At 38.6% G+C, this 19,511-nt stretch overlaps 1 protein-coding gene across 1 annotated transcript; it reads left to right on the forward strand.

The window, feature by feature from the left end:
- Positions 1-3,670: 3,670 nt before the first annotated feature.
- Positions 3,671-12,364, forward strand: si:ch73-52p7.1 (uncharacterized protein LOC100321084 homolog). The gene is made up of 2 exons (XM_067610490.1): positions 3,671-3,720; positions 9,643-12,364. Exon 2 carries the CDS (start codon positions 9,708-9,710, stop codon positions 10,533-10,535), a length of 828 nt encoding a protein of 275 aa, XP_067466591.1. The 5' UTR covers positions 3,671-3,720; positions 9,643-9,707; the 3' UTR covers positions 10,536-12,364.
- The last annotated feature ends 7,147 nt before the right edge of the window (positions 12,365-19,511 follow it).

Below are 19,511 nucleotides of genomic sequence, written 5' to 3' on the forward strand. Positions count from 1 at the left end.
AAAAAGGATTCACTTTTTAAACATTTATTTTGCAAATATCTCTGTAATAAAATACAGGGAATGGGTAATGTTTTAAATGCTTATTTCTCAAACGCATCTGTAGTAAAAAACATGGAACTGTGAAACTGGTTTTGTCAGGAATGTGAGATTAATGACCTCATTATGGTCATTTGGGATGTCCCCCCCTGTCAATGGACAACAGCAGAAGATCCACCTTCCTTCTCCACATCTGCAATACTAATCTCCCTGCAAGTTAAACCAAGCTAAAGGGTTGTAAACACATTTACATAATATTTAGTATAGAGATGGCTGAGTACGTATCTAGCTAGCTACTATCCATCTAGCGTATTGTTTAGCATGTTATCCAGCTTTGGACAGGCCTACATATAAAACCAACTTTGAAAATACAGTGTACATACATTAGTAATGCATCCTTAATAATATTTAACCCATACACTTGTTTTAATTGCAAAAAAAAGCCTTGCTATATGACCTATACCTTACATATTGTAGTAGGGTCAACGTTACAGCTTAGACTGCACTAAGCCAAACAATCTAAGGGTGGTGTGACTGAGCCAACTAGTGAGTAGTACTGTACCAAAATCAATTTAATGGAATAATGTCAGCTACAACAACCACAAAATGCTTTTAAGGGTGCTTTATCTTCCTAATGATATGCCTACATTCATTTCTACCTTAATGGCCAGTTCACACCATCGTAAGGGCATCTTATAGGGCAAAGAATCTCGTGTTCTTCACTGGAAGGGCACTTTACTATGTTTTTTCTCCCATACAGTGCACCCTATAGGGCAATTAACTATGTTTTTTTGTTCACTTAATCCCTTTTTTCTCATTGAATGGGCACCAAATTCTGCACTTCAGTGTCTTAGACTTAGGGGAAGCTGTAAGGGACCAAGCAGTAAGGCTCAGGAACATCTGGGTTTTCAGGGTTACGACAGTGGTTCACTTCTTACTGGGGTACATCACCATGGTAACTTATGCTGAACAGCTAACCTGCTCCGGAGCAGGTTAACTTCAGAGGATCAGATCACAACCTGTTAACACCATGACCACTGACCAATCAGATCACTGGAAAGAAAGAGTCATCATTCCTACAGGATCCCAACATGGACAAAAGTCCTGAGTTACAATAAAGTGACAATTAAAAAAAGAGCAATATATATTTTTATAGGTCAGTGGAAATATTTAATTGTTCAAGGATTTCTATTTCCACTCCACTTTAAAACAGAGCTTCTAACAAACGGAGAGATCTTTTACGACAGTAAACAAATAATGGTAATTTTAGCTGCATTTTAATTGTGCAAAGTTTATTTTATCTCCGAAGTGACAGCTGATAGTGTGGATGATTTTACACTCTGATTCTATCACTGCAGCTCAGAATAACATGAGACAACTGTGTGATGATAACTGGAAATAAAAACTGAAGATTGTCTTGTGTTAGAAAAATAACCCACACACTGTTAACTGGCTCCCATGATTATAAATGCAACATTTCAGTCAGATAGACTTCATCAGTCATTAACTACTTTTCCACTCTTTGCTTCAGCTGCAGAAACAGTCTGGCATTACTTTTAAGTTTTTTATATAACTTGTTCAGAATGGTTTCTTCATCATCCAACTAAAGATCAAAAAATACTCACACTATACTTAAGTCATATAATAATAATAATAATAATAATAATAATAATAATAATAATAATAATAATAATAATAATAATAATAATAATTAATAAATAAAATGTATTTTAAGCCTTTTATTTTAATATGTGGAAATTGTTTCTAGTGTTTCTACATCTTCTTATTCTGTTGTATGATTATAGGCTCATTTACATTTCACTTTGTTGAATATGACTCTTTGCTGTCCCTGAAACAATAGTTTTCTGCAGGTACTTCGTATCACTGTTTCATCTGATATCATATGAAGACATCATTCATGGTTCTGATGATGTTGCTCATAATTAATAACCCTACCTCTTTCCCATAAATGTGCTCATAGCTGGATAGTGAAACGTAGAGTTGACTCACCTAGCTTCCTAGCACTGGTTATCTGAACGGTCAATATTAGACAGTGAAACCAGATAATGAAAAGATATCCTGGGTATGTTGAACTTGCTTCGTAGTACAGGCTGCAGGTGTGTAAAGCAAAAAATAGTAATTTATTTACAACTTACTTTCAACTTAACAAATTATTTTTTCAAAATACAAAAAGTAATCAAAAGTAATTTCAAAACTAAGGCCCTTTAACTCAAATTGAGATCATCTAAACAAACAGTGACCTAAACTGAACTCAACATAACTGACTTGCCAAATGACACAAAGGGAGGGTTTATAGACACAAAAGCAAACCTACACAGACATACAAGTTGGGCAGGAATAAACTCTGTATCACAAATTAACCTTAATATCAACAAAGATTTAAATCAAGAAACTATTTACAACCAAACTAACTGTCCAACCAAGAAAACACAAAACTTCAAAAATACTTTAAGTGTATTGTGAATTATGTGTAAACTGTATAACCAAAAGACAGACTCCCCTCTGGCACACCCAGGTGGCCTCTTCCACTTCCTGCATGCCACAGTATAAGAGGCCATCTTTATTGCCGCTGTTTGTTTTAGGGATGACTCACCCAATCCATGAAAAAACAAAAGTCGAGCATATTTAGTGTAAGCAAGAAATCTGTTAACCAAAATGCGTGCACTCAAATTAGCAAACAAACTGTCAATAATAAAGTGTTTACTTTAGTGTATGAAAACAAAAGACTATGTGTATGCCTTTTATTGTACTGTATTTAATATTGTTGTTGATATTTGCATATTATTGTATAATTATTAATCATCTGTCAATGCTTATAATTTTCTATAATGCTTTTGCAATATGGGTTTCTGATCTGTCATGCCAATAAAGCTTATTTGAATTTACTGTCATTACTTGAAATGTTTGTATGTTAAAAAGAAAACTACTTACACTTGGTGCTGACATGTGATGTGGCCACTACAGAACCCCAAATGGCACTTTTTCCACATTTTTTTTCTTCTTCTTCTTTTTCACTAGGAGGGCACCCATACAGAACCTCCAGCTCACTTCATTACAACAGCAACTCATAGGGCACTGCATTACATCTTGTCACGGTACTTTACAGGGAACTATCACACTTTCTTCCACTGAAAGGGAACCCATGAGGTGCAAGAATTACAGACTGTCACATATAGAGGCTGTCATCCTGATTTACCCATAACTAAGACAGCATTTACAGAACTTTAGTATGTTTTCTCTGCTGTCGGGGCACCTTGGAGGGCACTTTCACAGTAATTTTTTGTCCTCGGACCTGTGCAATCTAATGCAATCTGATACACCGCTACCACCCACTATGACATCAATAATAAACCTAAAGTAGAATTATCACCTTTCTGACAACATCAACAAAATCCGAAAATGTGTAAGCTTTGTAAAAGTAGAATTTATGGCAGAGCTGTTTTTTAGCTGTATTACATTTCACAGGTGTTCCTCATAAAGTGCTCAGTGAGTAAATGTTTATATACAATACGTGAAGTTGAACTCAGTCTGCTCTTGATGTGAATTACAGCTTCCTCTGTGGGATACGTCCCACCATCCTGACGTCAGCTGGATGTGTGATTTCCCTACCCATCCCATCCTCAAACTCAGACTCACATATCTGCTCTTCAGCAGCGACCGGAGGTGAGTTACACACCACAGCATGGAGAAACTTACTGTATGCAATTAGCACTATAACAGCTATAAGTGTATGTTTGTGTGTGTTTCTGCAGTTAATGTCTGTAGTCTGTAAAAGGAACAGAAAACCCACCCTGGTGTACAATATCATATTGCATATAGCTTGCACATTCCTGTGTCTGTGTTATGTAATAGAAAAATTCTCGCAAACTTATTCAGATAGAAAACTTACTAAATGCTGAATTGCATGATGCAGCCTCTTTATTTGAATGTAGATGTCATTTGTCATCTTACTGTAAATCTCAAAGGGCTACCTTCAACCCTGACTCATAAAACTGATTCTGGAGCCAGAGATAGTGACTCATAGCTAAGCCAGACATGTGGTCTGAGACTCACTGACATTTATCTCAATAAGAGGAGAGTCTGACAGTCAGCCAAGACACAGAAAGAAGGGGTATTTTCTTGTCCTGTATGATTCAGACTCTTATCGCACAAGCAGGGGTGGAGTGAAAATGTTGGTGCTTGCAGAAAAAACAAATCCTGCAAATGTCACTCTGCTTTTTTGTCTGTCATCTTCTCTGTGGGGTTAGGCTTGATCTGGCAAAAGAATGATACTTGTATGCTGTCATTCAGTGTCTGTTTTAATGATGGTCAAAATCCCCCTTTGCTCTCTCCATCTGTTGGCATAACAACACACACCATCATTTTACTGCTGATGTTGGTGGTGAAGTTATACAGGTTGTTTCAATAGAAACAACCTGCAAAGAGTAGAAGCAGTTACATTTTTTTTGGAACAAGACTCAACAAACTTTTGATTATAAACACAGAGTCTCATCTTGGATTCTTCTCAGTGCTACTTGGCTGCATTTGCTTCATTTCTGACGTCTTCTGCAGCGTCAAGAAAAACATTTTCTGTAAGGTTGAGTGTTGCTTGTTAAATGTTAAATGTCTGGGAAGGCTTGACTAAAATTGTTTTTGTCAAAAACAGATGTTATCAAATAAATAGTTATGGGAAAACAGCTGGACGCTGTAGTTTTTAGCATATGTTACTCAAACAGGAGTTAATAATGTATTTTTTTCTGGCACTATTTTCAGCTGCAGATTTGGTTTGCTAGCAAGTGTTTACAGCACCAGGACGTGTATGCAGGATTGACTCAAACTTGTGACCATAAGTAAAAAAAAAAATCAGCTTTCGGCTAAACACACAAAACTTGTTACTATGATCAATTAATTGTTAGTTTTGGTATTTTCAAGCCTGTCTTAAAACAATAGTCAAGTGCACAAATGAACATTTAAATAGGTTTTTCTTGCCATAATCATTCCTCCTGTTCATACTGACCATTAGAAGATCCCTTCATAATGTACATTTCTACTTCTGTGCAAAAATATTTAAAAGTTTATCTGAAGCTAATATGAAGCTTCAGCCGTCCAAATGAGTCAAATAAAGTAGATATCTTTCAACTTTACAGTCTAGTGATGGCAGTTTAAATTACAAAATCCTCTTTTTGTTACTATACTTGCAACCACAGAAACACTGTCCGAGGAAACACAAAGAGGGAATCTGAACTGTAAATGACTAACTCAGACTGCTGAAGCCTCATTTAAACTTGAGATACATTTTTAAATGCATTTTTGCACAAAATGACTGTGTGGACACTTGTGGATTTTGCACAAGTGCACATTGTAAGTGCATTTGAAAGGCATATTTTAATAGCCAGTATGAACAGGAGGAATGATTACAGTGAGGAAAACCTCTTTCTGTGTTAATATGGGCACCTGGCTGTTGTTTTAAGACAGACTTGAAACATTATGAATGTGTCCTTTAAGCATATTTGACCACCTTATGTACACAACACAGCTTATTTTAATTACTAAAAATAGTTAACGGGGTCGCTGTTGTGGCTCAGGAGGTAAAGCAGCTCCTCTTGTCCTGAAGTTGAAGCATCCTGTTTGTGGGTGGATGACATGCAAATCGTATATAAATATTGTATATAAATGTAGCAATTTACCAGCCATTTACCATCATTTCTTCATAAAGTATTTTTTTCTTCTTTGAGGTAGTTTTAGCAAGCTAGCAAAATGCAGAAAAGTACCTAACCCTGAAAGGCCTCTCAGTGACCTGCTGGTGGATCAGCAAGAACAAACTCACACAGTACAGCCAAACTTTTTTTCAAACCCACAAAACTGCGTTTTAAATTCTAGTGAACACCCCAAAGTTTCCAAAGATACCACATATGCCAGGTTGTAATTAGTATAACAAGATGATTGAAAAATGATGGATTGGTGCAGCCATAAAAAAACATGGAGGTTTGAATATTTCACTCAAACATCATTAAGCTTCCGTGAGGAGAGAAAGGATGATGGTGCTAGACAATGTGGAATGTTGTTTTCAACTATAAGGGGGGAAAAAAGGTATAAAACAAGATGTTAAATATACTGAAGATGATAACTCACAAGGGAGTTATCCCAATCAAGAATTTGTTCCTGTTAAATTTCACTCAAAGCCAAAGGAAGAATGTAGTGGTCAGCTCTGTCCCAGCTTTCTTGAGTCAGAAATTCATTTTCCCAGTCCGATATTATTGCCAAACCAGGAAATCTACCCAGACCTTTGTAAAAGAGCCAAGATTTCAAAACAATGTTTTCCCTGGAATTGTAAAGCGAGCTCCACAGTTATAATTTTCTAAGTATGTGGGTGTGTGTAGTTCATGTGAAATTCAATGTGGGCTCCCAGTGCCAAACAATGTACTCCTAACTGCAGTGCAGGAACGACACACCCATCTCTGACAGAGAAAGTCACTGTGCGTGTGTGTGTGTGTGTGTGTGTGTGTGTGTGTATGTGTGTGTTTGTGTGTGTGTGTGTGGGAGTGTGTGTGGGTGTGTATGTGTGTGTGCATTTGAGACTGAATAGTGATCCAAACCAGCTGTCCGCTTCGTTTGTGTAATAACATACTTAATGGATGAAGAATTCACCAAGGAATAACCTCACAGCATTTTACTCAAATGAAGAATATCCTGTGTGGAAGTTGACCTGAACATTCATTCAATCATGCTGGGTTTAACCATTAGCTGGACATTTGGCACAGAAATGTGAAGAATAGCTGATGTCAAGCAAACTTTATTTTCCAGTATCAAGCTAATTATATTATGGTCTAATGTACAACAGACCACAGCCAAATGGAACATGTTCACACCCGCTCCCTGGGGCTTGTCAGAAGTTGTTGTTGTAGATCATTAACTGTGCTGAACATCATCCTCGATATATGTTGGCTAATTTTGTTGTAAACAAGAGTGATGAAGGGTCAGACATCAACATAGAGTCCCCACATTTCACAGACGAGAGGAACCAAGACAAGTTTATCGTCACCTTATATCACTAATCAATATTTTTGATTACTATAATGTATCAAATGATAAAGCCCAGCCCCAAATATCAAATTATCACCTGACTTTGTGGCTCCTCCTAGTGACCGTGGGTGGCATTGCACTTTAAGGTACTTCTGCATTGCTTCAGCTTCAAGTCATCGTTGTTACCGATTGATTTCAGCTCATTGTTTAGCTGTCTGGCCTGCACCTTTACTTTTCGGCAGCAGCAGGCAGTTAAAACCCCACTATACGCTACCTGCACAGCGCTAAATGGCAAACAGACTCAGTTAGTGACTAGCTGGTGAACATAGTGGAACATTTAGCTGCTAATGAGCCAGATATTTCCCTCAGGAGACCCAAAACAGAGCTAAAATGAGAATGAATATTGGACTTACATTCAACAGGTGGCCAGAAACACAACTCGAAGTGAATGATAATGTTGCTCCATAATTAGTGTTGGAAGAAGTTTACTTTACTGAAGTAAAAGTACCAATAAAGCAATGTAAAAATGCGCCATTACAGGGCCCCTCCAAAGGGTCCCCAGATGAAGCTGAGGGGTCTTGAGATGATGAACGGGAGATGAAAGAAGACAAAACAAAGTTCTGATTCACAAATCTGCTTTCAGTTTTTGGAATTTTTCTCTACTCTATGATTTTTTGTAAGACGTCAAAAGCCAAAAAGGTTGGAAACCACTGGTTTCATCTTTAACAATGTGTTGTACTTTAAAAGCTTGTTATATTATCCATTGTGTCAAATCTTCATCTGAAAAGTAACTAAAGCTGTAAAATAAATGTAGTGGAGTAAAAAGTAAAATATTTCTCTCTGAAATGTAGTGGAGTGGAAGTATAAAGTAGCATAAAATAGAAATACTCAAATAAAGTACAAGTACCTCAAAACTGTACTTAACTACAGTACTTGAGTAAATGTACTTAGTTACTTTCTGCCACTGTCCATAACTGCTGGTTGTGTAAATAAGCAACTGTTTGCTAACACGTTCATCATATCAACTTTAAAGTTGATGATATGTCAAGTTGTGTTTACATCTTCTTTCCGATGACCCCAAGTGACCAAAAGATCAGTTTTTCAGCTATTGTGCTAGCATGTTATCATTCACTACTCAGCAGTAAACACAAAGTACAGCTGAAGATGTTGGGAATGTCATTTGTTTTTAAGGTATGGAGTCATAGACCAAACTACTGGGCAAAATACAAAATCCGAGCTGATGATGGCACTCGATGAAAAGTCAGGGAATCACAAAGTCAACAGGATTCGTCCTCTGGGGACCATGAATGTATGAACAGAAATTTGTGGCAATAGTTGTTGAGATATATCAGTCTGGACCAAACTGGTGGACATCGCCATCCCTGGAGCCACGCTGCTAGCATGGCTAAACACTTTTTCTACACAGAGAGCCTGATGAATGAATGTGTTAAAATTCAGTTGTGCATCAGAGAGCCTCACATCACAACAGGCAGCCTGAACTAATGATGCCAAATTCTGTCTGTGTGTACCACAGTGTCCCTCATAGAGCTGGAAGTTTCGTCCAGTATAAAACCTTTTATGGTCTTGCCATGGACAAATGACACATATCTAAGATACGGCCAAGAAAAAGCCACTGAAAATAGTTTAATCCAGTCCCAGCTCTCTGGGTTCTCAAAGTAGATTGAAGCAGGGCTGCAAAAATAAACGAAAGTAATTTACAGAACTTCATGTCCATTTCCACATTCTCAACCCAGCCACAGATGAAGTGGACTTCTGTATTTGCAGCTGTGGCTGACGTGACAAAACAACAAAATGATTAATGTGTGTGTGTGTGTGTGTGTGTGTGCCCAGTAATCTTCCAGATTTCCTAATTTATTTGTTTTTTGTTCTCTGCCTCTTTTGCTGTTTGACTCTCTTCATCTCTGTGTTATTCTTTCCGTCTTCATCATTCAAAATGAAAACACAATCTAAGCTGTAAAAGCCAAATTGGTGCCAAAGTTGGAAGTGTGATGTTGCTTTCACTGGTACATTTTCTCAAGCATTTGCACTTGTTGTGCAATTTTTAGGTCTTCACTTGAGTATTTGAGACTGTATTTCCAAGAATCTATTTGTTGTATTTTTCCATAACATATTATCTCCTAATAAAATATGATGCAGAGTTACAAACTGGATATAAAGTTAATAAAAATACATTTCACCTCCATCAGCTCCAACGTTTAAATGCTACTTAAACATGAATGCATTAATATTATATTGTTTAATAATGTAATATGATAACATTACACTCCGAGAGGGGCTATTCTGCACAATGAGTACTTTACTTTTGATACTTTAAGTTCATTTTGCAGCTAAAACTTTTTTACTCTTACTTAAGAGAGAAGTATTTTTACATTGTGGTATTTTTTACTTAGGTAAAGGATTTAAGTACTTCTTCCATTACTGGTTGCTTTTGCACCCAGGACAAAATCAACATACTGTACATGCAGTGTGGTGAAAGCTAGCTGATGTTTTGTTTCCTGTCTTTACTTCCTCACTTACTTTTCTATCCTGATGTTGAATGTGTCTCTGTTCTCTTTTTTCTAGGCTCAGGTTCTTGAACACCTCCCACCCTCACACAGCATGCTACCCGAGCCTCTCCTCTAGAAGTGATGCCTGCTTTCAGCCCCCCTACACCTCTGCTGTGTGTCCTGCTGTGTGTGTCAGTAGCTCTGCAGCGCTCTGACCTGCGCCTGGCCTACGTGACCCACAACAGCTTTTTCTACTACTCCTGCAGCCAGAACCCGCAACCTTGCAGCGTCTCATCACTAACAGACTGCAGATGCAAGGATATCCAGCTTGCCATGCTGCACCGCCCCCAGTCACACTCGTCTCCTGTTTTCCGGATGAGGCGTTTAACTGTTTGGTACACGTCGCCTTCAAACACGGCACGTCTGCTCAACAACTCCGAGGTGAGGCATCTCACTCTGGTCCATTGTGGTCCTGGGGGATCCAGAGAGAAAACATTTCACGGATCAGTTCCACAGGAGGGACATTTTGCTGTGCAACACCTGGAGAGGCTGACAGTGGTAAACCTGTCGCAGAAGCCAGTTCCAGATGCAAACTGGGCCAAAAACACAGACTCAAATATTGATCCAGAGAGGGATTATGGTGCTCACTTAGACACAAACAGATACAGCAGGGACAGGGACACAAACCTGGACCTGATTGCAGACATAAACAGAAATTCAGAAGCCCCGTCCTTGGCTTGGTTCTCACCCCAGATCCAAGACATCTTCCTGGGCAGGGAGCTCGGAGCGGCATATCATGAACAGGCCAGACTGGGAATCATCCACAGCTCTGTGCTGGAGTTGGAAGCAGCGGTCAAAGTCTACACGGTCCAGACACACATAGACAGCGACGGAGTACTGCCCTTTCCTGACCTCCACCTGCCCAAGTTACCAGAGACATCTGTCATATATGTCAGTTTTGTGTACTGACACAAAGGGGAAACAACAAGAGGAAGATGATCCAGGATACCTGAATTTTGGTTAGAGAGTAACCCCTTTATCCTTTTAAAATGGGATGTAAAATGGTTATTAGTTTATAGATTATGTTGCCTTTTGTTTATACAAGCTCACATTGGGAGGAAAAACAAAACAAATCTTTTTAATACAGTACCAAGCAAAAGTTTGAAGACATTTTGAGAATTTCACATTAAAGCTGTAAGTTCAATACTTGAAAAGATACGATACGATACGATACGATGCGATACGATACGGTACGATGTGATGCGATGCGATATGATTCGGCTTGCTAACAAGTATGAGCATGCTCTTGTTGTGAGCTACTTGAAAGGAGTGTGTCTTGAGTCGGGCAATAATCTGCACAAATTCGGATTTGATTGTAAAGTTTAGTTTTAAGTTTCACATATAGGCTGCTGAACAGGCCGTACTGCAATACAGCATGACACTCTGAATAACTGATTTAAAAAAAACAGAAAAGTAATCTGGCTACTGGCTCCAAAAGATTTGAGTCTATGCAGACAGTAAATGTACTGTTGTATCCTCTTACAAATAAATTCAATATGTCCATGATAGGGTGGTGTTATGATAGATGTTTTATAGGTTTATTACTTATAAAACATTGTAACAGTGAACACAACATTATGAAACCAGTATTTATAGTATAAATATATATAAATAGGTATTTTATCTATCCTATTTCAAATACAAAACTGCAGTAATTTGTGTGTATTTTTAAAAAAATAAGTCTTACAATATAACAGTTAAACGTTCTTGAATAGAGATGTAGAAATAAATTGAATGTGTTTGGAAGATTTTCTATATCTTTTCACTTCCAATACCACAGTTTCTTGCCCAGTAGCTTTAATCATTCCCATGGACTAAAACGTTGAACTATTGAGAGACTCTCTGTTCTCTGCCCACCAGTCCTGTCCAGTTGAAATGTTCTTTCTTTCTGGATCTTCTTTGCTCTGAATCAAGGGTATAATCCTCAAAACGAAATGGAAAATTGTGTTCAAACAAAGTGGAATTTACTTCAATCCTCTGTTAACCAGCTGAGCTTTTATTCTTATTCTCCTCTGTTCTACGAAGATATAAAACGTGAGCTTCCACCATGAAGTGTTTCCAACAAAAGCTCTGATCCGGTTACTGAATCCGCACTGATTGTAGGATTCTAGTGGAAATTATACTTTTGTAAATTCCTTTCAGCTTTTCATAACGACACACTTGTCAGAAATTAAGATGCAATGATTCATCAGACATCAGAAACCCTTCAAAAGTCCTTAAATTGAATTATAAATCAAGACTTTGATCAAGAATTTAATCTGCAGTTGTGTTTGGGTTCAAACATTAGAGTTAAATTTTGTTGCTAAATATTTTCACTTAACACAGCAAGTTTGAAGGTTGTTCAGTTTTAACTTTGACACTCTCACATTTCTACCTTTACTAACAAACAGGGTTTACTTGCAACCCCAAAATTTCAGCACTAGAAGGAGGATATTATGCTAATTAAACAAAGCCTCAGTCCCTACAAGTCTGTTTTTTTCTACAGCTGAGTTTGACCTCTGACCTCCATGTGAAGGGAAGTACAGACTTTCTCTCCTGGGATCAATAAATGATATAGTTATTGGTGTTGACGTTGTTAATAGAACAAATGGTATTCCAAATAAATGTGAAATGCATGTTTGCCTCCAAAGTGGAACCACAAGATGGCAGCAGATACACATGAGTGAAAGAGGGAGACGTGAGCTGAAGCGCTGAGGAGCAGAGCGGACTGACAACATGAGGAAACAAAAAGATGTTTTTTTTAAAAGTTAGCTACAACTATTAAAGAATCCAGTAAACCTTAAATTTAACACATATGTCATGATACATCTCAGCACTTTAAAAACTTGTTAGGAATGTTTTTTTTTTAGGACAGAGATAGACTTTAATAATAATAAAGTATTATCTAATATTTATTTGTTGATTTTTTTTTTTTAAATTGACAGTATTATTGCTTGTGTTTGACAGCAACAAAAACCCAAATAAATGATTTACTTATCACTCCTGGCTTGTGAATTTATATATATATATATATATATATATATATATGTAGTTTCTGTACTGTAAATCATCAACAATCACCACCAAGAGTCAGACACATAAAATCAGAATTAAAGAGTATTGTGGCAAAAAAAATATGTGCCCATTGTGTACATGATGAGGCAGCAGTATGTTTAATATTGTAGCCCACACCTTGCTTATATATGTAATATGTACAATATGAGGCATAAAGGCTTTGCACAGGTCTGTATTGGGGAAAAACCTACTAAGTCCTATTTTAAAGGTTCAGTCTCAAACAGTCATGAAGGGTTCATTTTATTTAATAGTTTTTTCGTTGTTAAATGGATATTTGTTTGACATTATTGGTCATTAGGCTATGAGCTACAGCTGCATTTGGCAGCTAAAACCTCGCGTGTCTATGGTTACATTTGTCAATTTGATAATGACTGCAGCCCTGCTTAAAGACGCGTGCGTATGAGCGCGTGCACAATGTGTGTGTATGTGTGTGTGTGTGTGTGTGTGTGTGTGCTGACACCTGCTAGAGAGCTGCTTATTTGCATGATAAACGTGCAGCCCATCTTGTTAACCGCCCCGTGAATGCAAACTGATGCCGCCTGTTGATCCCGCACCTGAGAGGTCAGCACCCTCCCGGCACACACCGCACACACCGGGGGCAATTACCGGAGGAATCACCGGCGGCGGCGGCGGTGGTGGTGGTGAGGCGGCCTGGGCTGCTGCTCTCAGAGAACCGGCGGGTCGTTCACTCTCATTATGGAAATCAACCCTGATGTGTGTATAAAGGTTGAACCATGACCTCCACTTGGGATAATCTGAAGACAAACTACCGCCAGTAAAAAAACAAATCAATTACATGTTCGGTTTGATACTCATGATGTATAGACCACTCTGAATGCACACTGTAAATATTGATGTCAGCCTAAAAAGGTGGACAGGCCGAGACTAAATTGGATTGATTTTAGGTGGGCTCTCCCTCCTCTGCACCCCTCCAAGTGAGTCTTTAACCACGCTGCCGCCGTCTCCTCACCGGCAGTTTAGCAGTAAAACATTTTTATAATCAGACGTTATTGTTCGCCGCCTCCTTGTGGGAGATGCGCCCATGTTCATTTTTTAAAAGGGCAAATCAGCCATAATTCAGTTTATAAACTGCAGCGCGCAGGGGAGAAATGCCTGGATGAATATTCATTAGAGCCGCCCGAACTGCCACGCTCGGTGATTCATTAGGCATATGTAAATATCACTCACTTTAATTGCCCCTAAACTGACTCAACATAATGTTGTCATTAGCAAATTATTACTTATTTGTGATACTAATGGTACGGTATGGCGCGCAGTGCTGAAGCCCCATATATGATTGCAATTACAGCTCTTTTTATTCACAGGATGACGGCGGAATCTGATGGATCTGCAGTCTGTGTGTGTGTGTGTGTGTGTGTGTGTATGTGTGTGTGTGTGTGTGTGTGTGTGTGTTTGTGTGTGCCAACAATTAATTTCACTGGCACATTAAACACTGACACACAGCATATCATACGCACAAACTGGACAAACTGCACTGGTTTTATAAGGAAACTTAAAGCATAGTAGATTATATAGGCCTATCTAAAAACTTTAAAAAACTGGAAATCATATTTTGCCTCTTTTTTTTTGCCCATATTTTCTTTTATTTTCTTTCTTTGATTGAATAAAACCAGTAAAAAAACAAACAACTCAAAAATAATTTCCTTCATAATAGAAATGCATTTGTGCTTGAGCCACAACACAAACCATCATGCTGACTACAAGAAGGTGAGCAAGGATAATTCTGTGTAATTATAGTGAAAAATAAATTAATGATTTCAAAGATGGGATATGTGTGTAAAGAAAGACGATCAAAATGTTTTTCTTTCAAAAGGATCATGAAAGAAATGACAGATTTTGAACAATTATTTAAAATGCAGCTGTCTGAATCTGAATCTTCACAAACTGATGTTACGTTACCTGAAGTCATTTTAAAGTGCAATTCAATTCAATTTAACTGGACTCTGCATAAAAAATCCTTCTGGAATAATGAATTTATAATAAAATTAGACATTTTATAAGAACTGAATTGTGCAGTCATCATGCACAGAGTATTATGTGATATCTATTTATCATGTATCCAGATTTGTTGCCAACATGCTGTCCCTATATTTAATTTTAAGGTATATTTGGACAAAATAAAACCAAAAACAACAAACAATGTACATATTGCAAACAATGTACTTGGTCTTGATATTATTGGTCTCAAAGGATCATATTCAAATACATACAGTACAGTAGCAGGTCTACTTTGAGCCAAACGTGAATAGACTACAGAAGAAAAGTTCACCAAAAAACATGAGAACAATCTTCCATGTTTGTATTGCAATAATTTGTCTTCAAATCTCTTCAAATCTACCCTAAAAAGTGATTAATTTAATGCAACAGTAATTTTAGAAAGAAGATTACTGATACAGCTGTGGGAGGCATTTCTTTATTTAAACAAAAAGAAACTTCAGAAAATAAAACTCAGCGTCAGATTTCTGACATTTACCTAAATCCTCGGACACCAAACTGTTCCATAACTCATACTGAAACCAGAGGCTGTCACATTTTTTAAAATAAACTACTGTTGTGTATTTTAAAAAAAATAAAAAATGAAAAAAAAAATCCCTCCCTGCCTGCAACAGTCTGCACAACACAACTCGGCTTGGAGTTGTTTTATAGAGGCAGCAGCAGTTTGAAACAACAACCATGACAAAACAGGCCCACAAAACAGAGGGAGAGGGAGAGACAAATAATGACTCTGTGTGTGTGTGTGTGTGTGTGTGTGTGTGTCTGCGCATGTTTGTATGTGTGTGTGTCTGCGCGTGTGTGTGTGCATCTGTGAGAGAGTGTGAGGGAGCTAATAAAGTAATGTGATGGATGATCTCCTTTCTCCCAGAGGGACCAGCACCATGTAAATTGGCCCACACAATGCATTATGGATAAGGCAGTTGAGATTATAGCTTGTTAATGTGTCCCTCCCTAATCCCCCCCCCCCCCCCCCCACTTCCCCACTTCCCCACACCCCCATCTCGCAACCCTCTCTCTCTCCATCCTTCTGCTTCGGCTCAGGCAGTGACATGGTCACCTCATTGTCGGGGCGCGTGGGTCTTTTAGGTGCAGATGGAGAGGGAGAGGAGTGTGCGGCAGCAGCGATCTGCCAGGCTTTACTGGAGTAAGTTTGTGTATCAGTGTATGTGTGTGTGTGTATATATAACTCACAATGTGGGGTCTAATATCAAATCAGTGACTTAATGAGGACTCGTCACACATTTGGGGACAAAAAGCAGGTCCTTGCATGGTAAACCATTAAATGTTACAGTTAAGGTTCGGTTTAGGTTGGAATTAGGTTTGGGGTTAGGCATGCAGCCTTTAGAGAATAAGTTGACATCAGTGCAATGTCCTCCTAAGTGACAGAAACAAGTTTTTATGTGTGTGTGTGTGTGTGTGTGTGTGTGTGTGAGACAGTGAGCCAACAACCAGGCAGCCAGCAGAGACAGTTCGTCGGCAGGGGCCAGGGCTGTGGACATATGTCTCCTCCCTCCCTACCTCCCTCCCTCACCCTACACCCCCCTCAGTCCTCCTAAGAGGGTGCCAACCCCCCGCAACCTCCCCCCCGTCCCCCTTCAACTCCCCCACACTCCCCCTCCTCCCTCCACCTTGCAGGCCTGTCCAGGGACCTGTCAGGCCATCTGTTGAAGCAGAACCAGAGGAGCTGGTCTAGTAGAACTGCTACTGTAGCACGGTTATGTGGTTAGCCTGGTTGTCGCTAAGTAGCAGGGGTATTATATGTGTGTGTGTGTGTGTGTGTGTAAGAGCCTTGGTGGAGATGGAGCATGTGTTGGTTGCAGGGTGTGTGTAAGGGGAATCTCAGGGTAGATGATCCCCAGCATATTTGTCCAACAAAAACAAGTTGTGTGTTTTCAGACGACTTTCATCATCTATGTTTGGTTCAAATTGTTGGTTAAAAAACTGAGCCTATATAAATATTTAATGAGAAAAACAACATATTAACAGTTGAGTTTATAAAGAATTAAACACGCCAACCTCAATTCAATAAACACAGTGGTTTTGTTGTGCAATGTTTGGTTGTGTACAACTAGTATTAGCCAATTTTAGTTAACTTCAGCTATTGCTGTGCTGCTGATGTTACTGAGTCAGTTTATCCTACTTTTTATGTCATAGATAAACATTTCAAAACACAGTCTACCTCACTTGATGACTTATTTCCTACTTTTGATTCTTGAATTTATTATTAAGAGAGCTGGATACTGTAGATGGCACCCCATTCATTCCAATAAAAGTAGCAAAATCATAAATCACAACACACAGTACATTCACACAAGAGTCCTGCTCTGGCTGACACATAGGATGAAAATAACCTCTAATTTTATTGGATCTAATTGCCAAAATTGTGATGATGCAAAGAAAAAATTTGTACTGTAGATGCTCAGAAAATTGTTTTGCAGTTGTTTCTTTTGTAAAGATGTGTATGTGAAAAAGAGTTTTTGGGCTCAAATGTGTCATGTGACCTGCAATTTGGACGTAGTGTCCACTACAACAGAACTGACCCACAGTCCAGCTCCTCTCCCAGTGATGTATTTTGGTCCTGTTGCACTTGTTCTTAATTAGGTTTCTGAATGATGATATCATTAAAGTGACCGACTTCAAAGTTTGTTGGAAAATGTACAATCACAAGCTTATAAATGAAACCTGCGAGACAAATAACTAGTGAAAACTGGCATCGTGAAAAATATACTGTGAATTTTCTGAATCAAAAAGATTTTTGTTCATCAGTCGACTGTCAGATGTCAGATGTTGAGGCATCCTGTCCGCACCAACAGTGAGTTCTGAAAAAAATCTCTCAGCTGCATTACCCTGTGACCAAAAAATAAACCTAACTAATCTTTACTATGATGGATCATATTCCTCTTGTAAATTTCAAGTCAAGACTTTAACAGTTTAGAGGTAAATGGTCAGCAGGGATGTAAAACATGCAATCTATATTCAATAAAACCGGCCGTATGGTCCTTTAAAGAGTCAAGAGTCCAGGATCCAGCAGGACAATGAAATGACTGTATGGTCCCACTGAGAGCTCAACACCTGCAGACACTCAGCTCACCGAAACAGCTGCTGTGTCGTCTTCTTCTCCTTTTGGAAAATGACAAGTAGATCTGTTCAGTGGACCCGGCTGGTACTTGTTTACTGTGTGTGACTTATATTATCGAGGGCACAGAAACCTGACAAGTCTGAACGTTCTTGCACCGAGATATTCAGCTGTATTAGTTTCCAGACATTTGGGTGATTTTGTTTTGTTCAAACAATGTTTCAAGCAATGTACATTATAACTGTTATATACCTGTTCCTTATAGTCTCGGAAAAAATGCACAAGATTATACAAGAGCTGTACCTTTTTGTCCAGAACACAAAAGGTATCAAATCACTGTTGTTTCTTTTGTATTTAGAAAGTAGACATATAAGTATAATGTAGTGTGCGACACTCCTCATAACTTTGTTAGCGATTTACAACTACAGATTAAATAAATATGCTGTTTCCCTGCCAAAAGCTGGAAACATGCAGAGACGTGAATACTAAACTCTTGCAAGATGACAAGTGTGACAAGATAAGTGTAGAGTCGCAACAATTTTTGTCATTACTGATTAATCCATGAATCATTTTCCATTTATAAAATGTCAAAAAAATAATAAAAATGTCCATCACAAGTTCCCAAAACCCCAACTGAAGTCTTCAAATTGCTTGTTTTCTTGGACAAACTTTCCAAAACCCAAAAGATTGTTCATTCAGAAGTAAATAAAACAGAGAAAAGCAGCAAATTATCACATTTTTGAAGCTGCAACAAGAGATTTTCTGACATGAATAAATTAAGAATTGTTGGCGGTTCATTTTTTATCCACCAGCTAATCATTCAGCACCAGACAAGTGTTTTGACTGTCCGTGACTGACCCACCTAAGTCATCCACAATCCACAATCTTGAAAATCAGTTGTTAAGGGTTATAATGGGGGTTTAAATCGTGTAGTGTGTTCCCAGCTTGGTACGTCTTATTCAGGCGATCTAGACTAAGCCAAGCAAGATTAGCGAGGTCTGGTGTATAGTGTGTGTGTGTGTGTGTGTGTGTGTGTGTGTGATCCAGGTATTCCTCATGTTGTGGGGACTCGCCTTCCTTATGGGGAAAAAAAGCAACGTAAATCATTAATTTTATGGTGAAGACTTGGTTTAAAGTTAAAGTAAGTTTAGGGTTAGGGTTATGGTTAGGATAAGTCTCCAGGAAATGAATGTAAGTCAATGTAATGTCCTCTGAAGTGATGGAAACACGACTGTGTGTGTGTGTGTGTGTGTGTGTCTTTGGCTGGACCCTCCGGGGCTGTGTGTGTGGGTGGTGGCCTGGACCCATTAGAACGGGTCATCTCTCTCTCATGGAGAGTTTTCACGGCTGTGGAGCGGATTAGGAGCAGGGAGAGAGGCAGAGCGAGAGGAGGAGAGAGGGAGGAGAGATTATGGGCAGACTGGAAGGAGGAAGAAGAGAATCACAAAAAGAGAGCATTAGCATCTACACTTCAGCATTTGTTTGTGGTATGTAGCTGACACTCATCTGGAGTGATCGAGTTTACAGTGAGTACAAATGAAAGAACAAGTGAACGCTGGCATGGCAGCATCATCACAAGTGGCCTTTTAACAAAGAGGAGAGGAGAGGTAGTCTGAAGAGAAAAGAGGAGGGTTAAAGAGAGACTATCCCAACACATTTATAATTACATATTCACGCAATTACACAACACTTAAGAAGACAGGAAATAAGACTGATGTTTCAGTCTAACTGTAAACAAA

The sequence above is a fragment of the Thunnus thynnus genome, chromosome 14 (genome assembly GCF_963924715.1).
Source record: "Thunnus thynnus chromosome 14, fThuThy2.1, whole genome shotgun sequence".
Classification (NCBI taxonomy): Eukaryota; Metazoa; Chordata; class Actinopteri; order Scombriformes; family Scombridae; genus Thunnus; species Thunnus thynnus.

Bases quoted from the DNA above. Each gene is read 5' to 3' on its own strand.
- si:ch73-52p7.1 (XM_067610490.1), top strand. From the start codon at position 9,708: ATGCCTGCTTTCAGCCCCCCTACACCTCTGCTGTGTGTCCTGCTGTGT.